Source organism: Motacilla alba, chromosome 5 (assembly GCF_015832195.1).
Source record: "Motacilla alba alba isolate MOTALB_02 chromosome 5, Motacilla_alba_V1.0_pri, whole genome shotgun sequence".
NCBI lineage: Eukaryota > Metazoa > Chordata > Aves > Passeriformes > Motacillidae > Motacilla > Motacilla alba.
The window spans coordinates 55,650,292-55,661,562 of NC_052020.1; the positions used below are offsets into that span (position 1 = coordinate 55,650,292).

General features: G+C 45.0%; 1 protein-coding gene across 1 annotated transcript in view; it reads right to left on the reverse strand.

Moving 5' to 3' along the window:
- The window catches only part of RHOJ (ras homolog family member J), a 57,439-nt gene extending 47,930 nt beyond the window's left edge, over positions 1-9,509 (reverse strand). The window contains exon 1 of the mRNA XM_038137889.1: positions 8,600-9,509. Within this exon, the coding sequence (XP_037993817.1) occupies positions 8,600-8,777 (178 nt within the window). The 5' untranslated portion in view covers positions 8,778-9,509. The remainder of the gene's footprint in view (positions 1-8,599) is intronic.
- Positions 9,510-11,271: the final 1,762 nt, after the last annotated feature.

An 11,271-nucleotide genomic window follows, 5' to 3' on the forward strand; every position in this document is an offset into this window, starting at 1 on the left:
TTAAATCTGCGAAGCAGGGAGACCTCTCACTTTGAATGCAAATAATTTTAGATATTAAATAAGGTAAATCAATGTTTTTTGGTAATCTGTTAATTATTAGACATTACTTTAAAACTAATTTCCCCAGATATTATTTGGGGAGAAAAGGGAGATTAATACTAGTTCAATAATCCTGTTTAGAATTCCTTCATTCACTCCCCTTGGCATAAAACATTGGGTGACATTTTGTAAAATTTTCATTCTTTAGTAACATATTCCCTGACTTAAGTGGGGGACCCATAGCTCGAGGTACAAGGATCATATAAGTGGAGAATTGCAAATGGTCATTCTTAAAAGCAGATGAGAAATATAATAACTTGTATTTTTTCATTGCAAAGATAAATAATAATTTGACAGGAGATGTCATTACTGTTTAATGACTTTGTCTGAACAGAACAATTGAAGGAAATATGTTTGCTCTTCCTCATCCCTTGCCATTTCCATGATGTCATTAGGTCTAGCCATAACAACTGGAAATTCAGAACATAGGAAAGGCACTGCCTGCATGGCAAAATCTACTCAGTGATGCAGAGTACCCATGATGTGCATCACTAGTGCAGACATCAAAGTATCAAGATAACAAGAGAGCAGAAAATGAGAAGCAAGTTTTAGCAGAGGTATTTAGCACTGACTTGATCAGTAACTAAGCCATTGCAATGATGACTTAGTGAAAACACTGCCACGTCTGGCAGAAATGAAGTTTTAATGTCTAGGAATTTGGTTTCTTAGACTTCTTTGCTAAATTTTTGTTTTTCTTTCCTACTTGTGGAGCATCTTCTGCTGTGAAGCATCTCCTTGGCTGCCTGTCTGGCACCACCCATAAAGTGGCTTTGTCCCCTCATGTGGGTTGCTTGGCCACACGTACTGAGTCAATTATTGATTTTGAGATAGTGGATGTGATTAAGTTCAAGCTGTAGAGATTGTCCTTCAAGGGCCAGAGGCCACAGTTCCAGTTTTGGTCTTCTCAGCTGATGTCACCTCCTTCAATGCTAGGCAGATGACAAGGGGAGGGAAAGACTAGGCCTGACTGTCTTGGAGTAGTGGAGAAGAAAAGGGTCATTTTATTCAAATCTCTTCATGTCTCTTTGCAGCAGTCCATTGCTGAGTAAGCAAAATTTCAAAATCTGTTTGCCCACCCATAAATCAGAAGAACCATGCTGAAAAGTTATTTTCTAAAGCCCTGGGCACAAGGTGCTGGTTGGGCCAAACTCACAGCCTGGTGTCTTCATCTCTGACATAGCAGTGGGCATCTTTAAGATAATTTGCTATTCACCAGACCAAATTTAGGTCTTGTCCTGAACTCTAAACCAAGGTTGTGCCAGCTTATTTCCTGCAGAAATCTTTTTCATTAGTTTATGATAGCACTCAATCTCCTCGATATACGGCTCAACCCCATTTTTTTGGCGGTTTTTTTTTCACACCTTCTTAAAATTCTGTCCTCAAGAACTTTTATAAAGTGATAAGTTCCCTGGGTTAATCACATACCATGAAAAGAAATATTTCTTTTTAAGCCATTTGACTTTTCCTTCTTTCCAATCCATTCCCTCAGGCCTGTGGCTGACCTTAAGAAAAATCCCATTATTCTACATCCAAACCACCAACACACATTCAAATGGTCTAACTCCTTTTTTAGTATTCTTTGTGATTCCTCTTGCCCTTCAAGCACCACGTATCTAATACAAAAGAGAAGACAGTGGGGCTTAGGTGGAATTTGGGCTGGATAAATCTGGATAAAGCAACATGGCCGCTCCATCTACTCCTCTAATTCCTGGCCCTATCCTTTGTCACGTGTGCTGTAGTTTCCTTACTCTACACCCAGTTTTCAGACTGCCAATGTCATTCGTGGTGCAGTGTTGTCCCCTGCTGTGCTTGAAGCACAAGGACATCCACTGGCTGCTGATATGGCTGGAGAAATCGGTTCTCTGTGCTGGGCTGCTGCAGCTCCTGGGCTGTCAGCTGAGTCCTGGCTGCTGGTGGGTGTGGGACGGGTGCAGAGCTCTTCTGGGCCTCTCTGGAGCATAAATTCAAAGTAAAACCAAACCAGAAGTGGCAGCAGTACTAAGAAAAGCTGCATAACACAGCCAGAGGCAAAGGTAAGAAGCAGCTAGGCTGCTGCAGGCTGGTCCCCATTCACAGCTGTAGGGGCAGGGGACAATGGGGACTTTGTCACTACAGAGCTCAGAGCACTGCTGCAGAAACCATCTGTCCTGAGAAACAGAAACCCAAAGCACACACCTCTGTCTCCATGGGCTCCAAGTGGACTGTGCAGCCTCAGGACAATACAGGGATGTGTGTGAGGAAGAGATAGCAGCGATAGTTATCTCGGCTCTTTGCAAACTGACAGCACCTTCAGAAGGAAAAGGCCCTAAGATGCTTGGGGGTGTATGTGGAGCCTCCCAAATGAGTGTGAATCACAGCCATGGTGATTCAGGCAAAAGGCATCTTTTCGGTAAAAAGACTGTTCAGGCTTCCTGGATGTGAAAAACCTGAGGATCACTGCATCACCTCTGACTTGTGTGACTCAGGACAGAATTAAACCTTCTGTGGGGAGACTGAGAATTAGTGGTTCTGAAAAGTTCATCTTCCAAAAATCCAGCCATGGAAACACTTGAATTGCACTGGTGTATTTGTTGTGTCCTCATACCTTCATTGTTTTATTGAGATCCCTGGTCTATTCTGGATGATACCAGGAAGACTGGCAGAGAAGTCTTTTCAGCTCCTGAGAGGCAAAATGAACATCTCTGTTCAGTGGCTGCCAGTTTAAAGAGCCAGCTCTTAAAAGAGTCAATACTTCCTTGTCTCAAGGCTAAAGTTCAAATCTGTGTGATCAAAATTGGATGAACATTAAAAGGGAAAAAAAACAACCCTGCACTTATCCATGCAAATAAACATCACAGCTCTCTTTCAGTGCTATTTATATCTACTTGAGTTTAATGACCCCAAACATTGTATGAGGAGTTTCTCTAATGTGCTACCAAGACTGTTTATAGGAGACAACTGTCTCAAGAATGTGGCAGTGTGAAGACTCCCACGGCAGCACCCGTGCAGAAATTGCAGATCTACTTGGGCAGTCCTTTTCTGTCAGAGTTTCAACAGGGAAAAAAAAAAGTGATGGTCTTGGGGTCATCACTTACACACCGTGGCAAGCAGGGATGGGTTGAAAGCAGTGTGCATTAGCAATCAATTCAAAATGGCTAGCACACAAAAAGTGTGCTCAGATGTGCTCTTGTGCCTGTAGCTGGAGAAATCTGGGATGTTAGGGCTCCCCTTGGGTTTCTGCCATGTCTTTGCTGGTGTTTCCTGCTCCTTGGGAGAGGCTGCAAGGCAGAGCTGCTGCCTGGTGCTTGGCCTGTCTCCCCTGGGTGCTCCTGCCTGCCCCAGGACAGAGAGCAACCAGCCATGGCAGCCCCAGGATCACTGATAGCCCACTTCCAACTCCTTTCCTCCATGGAGGGACATGAGGAACAAGGGTTTGGGTCAGTGCTGTGACATACAGGCAGGATATAATACATCTGTGGATTTGCACAGGTACGAGCTGCCTGCTCTGGGCAAGAGCAGTAGTACTGCTTCTACACTACTAAAAATGCCAGAGCAGGAGACTCTCCCTTCTTGCACAGCTTGTCTGGCCACAAGGTTGGGATCACTGTTCTGTGAGACTGGTGATGCTCCAGCCCACTTCAGTGCAAAGGCAGACAGATTACATTGAATCATCACTGAAGAACAAAAAATGTGCCTCCTAACAGTAAGTAATGTCTCTCTTCTTCTATATTGCTTTTAATTTACAGAGCCCCAGTCAGGGCTGAGCTATTCTGTATGCTATTAATTAGCTGATCACATGCCAATGCTAATTTTTTTCAAATGGGTTCACTATTTATAAACATTCACCAGTTTGTGCCGACACACGAGGGGAGGGAGGGACATATTTACACCATCTACTTCTTGCAGATGCTTTGCAGTTCTCCCCTGGAGGGATTGACCTCTCTCATCTATCAAAGATGCAACTTTGGCTCCTAAAGCTGTCTGTATGGTATTCATCTCTGTACTATGCCTGAACTAGAGTTGAGTTTTAGACTCACAACCCTCTTTTCTTCAGACTTCAGCCATCTAATGAGTCCAATCACCCGTGTCTGCACAGTGGGCCAAGTTAGCTGCATGTCATTGTTACTGGTCCTGAAGCATGGAGAGTTTTTTTTTAAACTTACAAGAAATGCACTTCTGGAATAGAATGGAACAGTTTCAGATGGATTGGGCCTACAGCGATTATTTAGTCCTGCTGAACCATTTCAGGGCTGACCAAAACTCACAGCACATATTTAAGGGCATTATACAAATGCCTATTAAAAACTGACAGTCTTGGGGCATTGATCATTTCTCCAGGGAAGCCTGAATATAAATTTTAGGGCAAATAAATTTCATGCTAAAAATTCCTATGTTTTAGGCTTCATGAATATAAAATAGGATGCTCGGTGGCTTCCTAAATAACAACACACATTTTTCTTGTGTATTTCACAGAGCAAGCCAGCTACCTTTGGTACTATTAAACCAACTCTGCTAGTTGTTGAATTGAGTTTTTTTGTTGGTCCAACCTCAGCCCTAAATAAACATTTGTAACCTCACATAGCTAGGCACAATACAAGTCACCCTGGCTGAGAGACCTTTGCTCACGGAAAACCAGCATTTGTTGTTCAAAGGACAGAGTGGAACCAGCACGTTGAAGCATCTACTCACTATCCAAACAGCCCCTATTGTTACAGTTATTGCCAGCAATATCCTGTTTGTCACTGGGATAGCATTTTGGTGAGCCTGCCCTAGAAAAAACCATTTGCCTTGTGGCTAAACGCTTCCAGCGCGGGACTTGGAAATTCACCAAAGCAAGGAAACCTACTCAGGGCTCTGGCCTCCGCAAAACCTCTTTAAAATGCCTTGAGAAATAACCAGACTCATAAAATTCCATGCATCCAATGAAAGAAACCATTTTTGTATCCAAGTAACTTTAATTTGCCCTCCCCATCTGTCTGGCACTGCTCTGATCCACTCTACACCCGTCACATCCCAACACTGGCAACAGGCCTTGAAGAAATTCGGTTTTGTGGACTGTGGGTGAAATCTGAGGCAGGATATTACTAGTGTGGAGCTAATAACTGGTCTGGACTTTTGTACAGTGCAGCTGCACACGTGGTGAGCCACCAGGAGCTTTTTGTGCCAGGCACCCGCTGTGTCCGAGCTGTAAATGCTGTGTGAGTTATCTGCAGGAATATTTGCTCCTTCTCTGGGTGAGTTATCTTCAGGAATATCTGCTCCTTCCCTGGGTGAGTTATCTGCAGGAATATCTGCTCCTTCCCTGGGTGACACTCAGCTCCTGCCTTTGATTTTCTTAGAGGAAGGTTGGGTCCAACTTTTATGAAGTGGTTTCAAGCTCTTTCATGTGAAAGGCACTGAATAAGCACCGTGCAGGGACTCAGCTGTTTGCTTCCTCTGGCCACTGCTGTTGCTACGTCCACCTGCTTCAGCTGCAGGAGCTGAGGAGATGAGATGCAGCAGGGCAAGTGCACAGAGCTGGTGCTTCAGGGCCATGAACAGTTAAGGCCTTGGCCACAGCACTGGTGCAGCTGGAGCTTTTCCCAAAGCTGGGCTGGAGAGCATCACTGTCTCCCCCGAGTCGCTGGAGTCGTGGCAGTGAGAAACTGCTCTGAGATCACCACTGGAATCCTTGATTTTAATGCTTCCCCTCCCCACCCCCTACATTTTCCATTAGAAAGAAGTAAATTGGTAAATGCCACCAGGCTGTGACCTGGTGAGGCAAGAGGAAGCTCTTGCTAACACACCACTGCTGGTAACAATACCTGGGTGGAAAACCTTCCATGGAAAGTGAAGCTTTGCAAAAATCTGCAGAAATTAATTGCTTTTGAGCATTTCCAGCACAGAAACGAACCATTGAATCTGATGTTTCCAGCTTGTTTGGGAATACTGAAACAGTTGGTTTCAGCAGTGGCAAGGACAGGGGTAGATAAATAATTTTCCTGGGGTAAATTCAAATGTGATTTTCCAGAGCCTCCTACACCTTTCAGGATCTGTCCCTGTGTGCAGCTTTCCCATGTGCTGTGCTGCCTGTGCTGCCACCATGCCCATGGTACCTCTGTGACCATGGCACCACTGTCCCGCCTCTCCTCTTACCACAGGTGGCCACACAGATGGATGTGGAAAACCCAATGGAAGATCCTGAAAACTGTAAGATCAAGGGCAAGGCTGCCCCAAGTGAGTTCTTTGCTCAGTCAATACCCACAGTACTTTAAATAGGCTGTGGTATACTTTATGCCATGTAATATTTTTATGAGTGGGATTATTTCCAGCACTCTGCTCTAGAAGCAGTTCCTGCTGCTCAGCTCTGGTGTGCAACTTTGTAGTGAAATAATTTTCATAAATTATGGGATTCCTCAAAAAACTGAAATTCCATTTGTGATCAATGCTAGTTTTGACCACTGCCACTGGACAGGGATTATCTCAGAACAGCATGTTAATAAACAGATCTATTTTTCCCCCCTTATCTTTATGAGTTTTCTCACTGAAAATACTTTTATATTTATGTGCTATAGCAGTTAAGAAGGCAGATAAAAATAGCTGGAGATGTTTTAGAGGGTAAATCTTCAAACCCTGAAAATGAGGCTTGATTTAAAAGTGCCTTCATACTCCTTTTACCCCAAGGAAATCAGGATTCTGCTACTTCATCTTCCCATCTTTCCCTCAGCTCTCATATCCCTCAGTAACTTTTGAGCCCAGTGGCAATTTCCAACACTTCTGGCAGAGGAAAGGGAACCAAAGCAAGTCCCTGAGAGTCACCTGTGGCTGGATAGGGAGGAGAAACTCAGAGTGGTGCCCCCCAACAAGTGCCAGCCTACCCGGCTGGCATCACTGCCCTTGTGTGTGCAAACCCCCAAGCACACGTGTGAGCTCCTAGGCTCACACCAACACCACCAAGACTGATGCCCACGTGGTCTGGCACCAGCCATTGGATGGCTTTTCCCATAGGCAGAGGTATTTTTGCAGGGCATGGAGGAGAGAGGGAGAAGGGCCGTGGGTGCTGGGATCAGCATTTTGTAAGGGATGAGCAGATCTGAAGTTATCACAGGAAAGTGGGTGCTGTTGCAGTATAAGGCACCCCTTAGGGATTTTGGCTCATGGAAGCACATATTTCCAACAGGCAATACGTTATGTTTAATATATGTTGTATATCTTGTCTGTGGAAATGTCTTTTTTTTCTAAAGGGATCACTCAATCTATCTGGTGGGAAGGGCAGAGAAAAGAGAGAGCTGCTTTCATTAGAAGTGACGCTGCCCACTCTTGTGGAGGAAAAGGTCTTCACATTTCCACGGATCAGATTCTGCAGTTACACAGCTTTCTTGTTTGGCCAGTTCATCTGCTAAACCTGACCCGGAGCCAGAACGCAAACAGAGATTTTTCCCATTACAGAATACCAAATCTATGGTAAGCCACACCATGAAAACTCAGTTTTTAAGGAGGTGGGGAGATAATGAGGGAAACTCCAACTGCTGCTGCAAGATAAGCAATGAGTTTTGCAGTGCTTCTAGAATCTGTGTCTGAGATCTCATTAAAAAACCCCGTAAGCCAAAGGAGCGCTGTGAGAAGAAAAACAGCAGAATTTGGGATAGTAAAATTTAAGCAGATGTTTGAACACCAGTTTTAGCCTATGAAACAGCTGCATGATAACTTTGGACACAGCTGGACAAAGTCAGTAATTGCTACAGAAAGAGGCCTGTGAATATTGTACTTGATCTGTGGGTCTGTTCTGCCCAGCAATGCAGTGAATATCATTGATGATCTTGATTATGTTTGTGATTTTTTCTTGTAGTACAAATTCTCCTACTATGAAGGATTCAAATCAATCACCCCTTTTCACTACCATCAAGTTGCAGTATTAAAATCTATTTATAGATGGGGTAACAAACGTCTCTGAAAGGAAAGTTATATACTTACAGCTTGGAAAGAAACTCTGCTGGTTTTCTCAAAGATCATGCCTTAAATAGGATATATTCTCAAAGATTATTCTTTAAATAGGATATAAATATTGTAATTTATGCATCATTTGCCAAGAGAGACAAGATTGTGACAGCATACATATATATACACACACACATCTATATATGTATAGAGAGAGAGAGAGAGAGAGAGAGTGTCTTTCTAACTGCAAACTACAAAGCTCAGAACTTCAAAAACTAACCAAAAATACAAAGTGATAGAGGCTGAATAACATTTGTTGTCCCAAAACACAGTGGATTTAACTGCATCCCTAACGCTTCTTATTTGCCAAAACCAAGACAAAAATCAGAAGCAAACAAATAGGTTCTCTGAATAAATCCTGCATTGTCCCAATTTTATGAGCTGCCATCTAAGCTGCCTGGCAACCATCCAGGCCTCAATGACATTCCTGGACAAGAAGTAACCCGTGCATCCCTTTTGAACTGTCCTCTCCTCGAGCTGCCTTCACCTCCTACCTGGCTGCCCTGCAGCTCTCGATTAAATCACTTTTAAAGCACTTTCTTACCTGCATAGTGGTCAAACACAGTGGGGACATACTCCTCTGGGAAGGCATCATTGGCATAGCTCATCAGCAAACAGGTTTTTCCAACTGCACCATCCCCAACCACCACACATTTCAGCATCTTCTTGGTGTTGCTCCTGCTCCCGTCAGTGCAGTTGTCATTTTCCTCCTTGCAGTTCATTCTTGCTGCTGCCGCTGCTCTTGCTGCTCCCAGGACTTCCAAGTGCACATGAAGGAAAAATGAAGTGCGATTGTATTGACTTTTCCTGAGTTTGGAGAAGGAGGGGGGTTGGGGGGGGAGCAGCAAATCTCAAACTCAGGAAATCATACTAATGTTTCCAGGCTGTCACAGCCGCTTCTAACAGTTACCAGATCAGTCAAGAGGATCATCGAGGTGAATAAATTAAACACACAGAGAAGAATAGCATAAAAAAAAAGAGTGATCTGTCCTTTTTCGTTTGTCCCAGTCAGGAAATCCTCATCCTGCCCGGCCGTTCCCAGCCTTTATTGCGACTTCAAAAAAATATCAGCAGCCTGCGCCTTCGATCCGCGTCTCCCTTCCTCCAGCCTGGCAGCAGGAACCAGGGATTCCTGTTAAATCCACTCCATTTTCCATTTCATTTCTACATGGAGGAGAGTCTGGAGGTTTTTAATGGAGTTTTTCCTTTCTCTCTCCAGCTTGCTGTGTGTCAGGAAATCATGGGTTTCCTGCTGAATTCCATATTAGGATCAGTGGGCTTGTGAAGGGCTGCAAACAATGGGAGCTCTGTGTGTATTTGTACTTTGGAGGAACTCTGCCAGGACATGGAGAAAGGAAAACACTAGAGGTCCCCCTGCAGAATGAAGTTTTTTAGGCTCTCTGCTCCATCCAGCTGCTCTCCAGGCTGCCGGCCCCGGCGAGGAGGATTTGGGAGAATTCGGAGTACGGGAGTGCTGGAGATGCAGGGCCAGGCTGTGAGCTCTGCCCCTGTCCCAGGGATTCCTGCTGATCCCAGGCACGACCTCCTTTCATCTCAATTAGGTATCTTCTCCCATTTGGGAAAGGGAAAGGGGGAGGTGGAGAAGCAGGGAGGAGGTATAGTGGCTAGATAATGTCAAATTTCTGTCTCTATAGCTCTTTAAAGCATTTGTTATAAAGAGCAAATAACTGATTTTTCAGTTCACACACTCAGAAAGTTTCTCTTGCCTTTTCCCTACCCCCCCTCCAAAAAAGACAGATTTTCCCCTCCTAATGTAAAAATGTAAACACAGACAGAGAGAATGAAGTGGAATTAAGAGTTAGATAAATTAAAGAATTAAACAAACAAACAAACAAACAAACCACCTTTATAGCAGTCTGTGAAAAAACAGCTTTGAACAACATGATTCCTGCCCCCTCCTCTGGTTTGTTCCGGTGCTTCACGTGCCTCCTAAGTCTTCTCCCCATTTAAATTCACAACAATCTACATGTACACGAAGGGCAAAACTTCCCACTCCTTGCACAGGAAAGATTTTGCAATTTCCAGCAGAAACAAGCCAGACATTGACACAAACCCCAGTGCAGCAGCCCAGCACATCCTGCTGGCTGCATTTCCCCTCCACGAGGCTGGAAGGCTTTGAGAGGGGGAAACACCCCCCTGCTGGCACTCCACCGGTGATAAACACTTCCCCTGCCCTGCTCACACCTGGTGAGAGATCAATGCCCAAAAGTACACACCAGTGCACACCTGGACGTGCAAAGAGCAACACAGCCTTAGAAAGGAAATCTTATAGCCCCAACTGTAGGAGTAAGGACAAACACAGCCATAATAATGGAAGTCTGTAGTCTCAAAATGTGTGTCCTTCTATTTGTTTGTGGTGAAGAGGCACGACAGACCCACCTGCAACCTCCCCTGGACAGGCTAAGTCTGTCAGAGCTCTTCAATGATCTACCTGTGCTGGATCAGCTCTGGACACCTTTCCCAAGAGGTGCTAGAATTATAGAATCCTGTAAAAGTTTGGGTTAGATGGGACCTCAAAGGTCATCTAGTCCTAATCCCACTGCCATGGGACACCTTTCACTAGACCAGGCAGCTCCCAGCACTATCCAACCTGGCCTTGAACACTTCAAGGGATGGAGGATGGATAGGACATGCGAGCAAGGTGTGTCTGTTCACCTGGAGGGCCCCAGGGAGCTCTGTTTGCTGTCTCTAGCCAGGAGCCTTGGTCATTCAGTTATTTGTGCCCTGTGACCTGCACCTCATCCATCCCCCCCTCCCTGCTGATAACAGGGAGCTGAGCAGGCAGTGTTAGGCCCAGCCTCACACCTGCCATCAGAGGCATCACTGAAGTTTTTCCCAGAGTTAGGAGATCGGGTGCATCCTCCTAGCTTCAAACTGCAGCCCAAGACTGAGCTCCATCCAAAAAAACCTGTGAGCTCTGGGCATCAGAACCCCCGTCCTCCAAGCATTTGCTCTGCTGATCACTCCCACCATCAGCAACCTGGCTGGGCCATCCTGAGGAGCAGCACATGTCAGAGGGATTTATTCTTTGAGCTTATTTCTAGTTGTAATCGAGGTCAAACTCCAAGCCTGTGCTCTGAGTAGGTACCAGCACCCTGATCCCCTCTGTGCCTTTGCTTGCTAGCCTGGTGACCTGGTGGGGAAAGCTGGCCAAATATGTAGGTGCATGGTGCTGCAAGGTACCTGCAGAGCCAG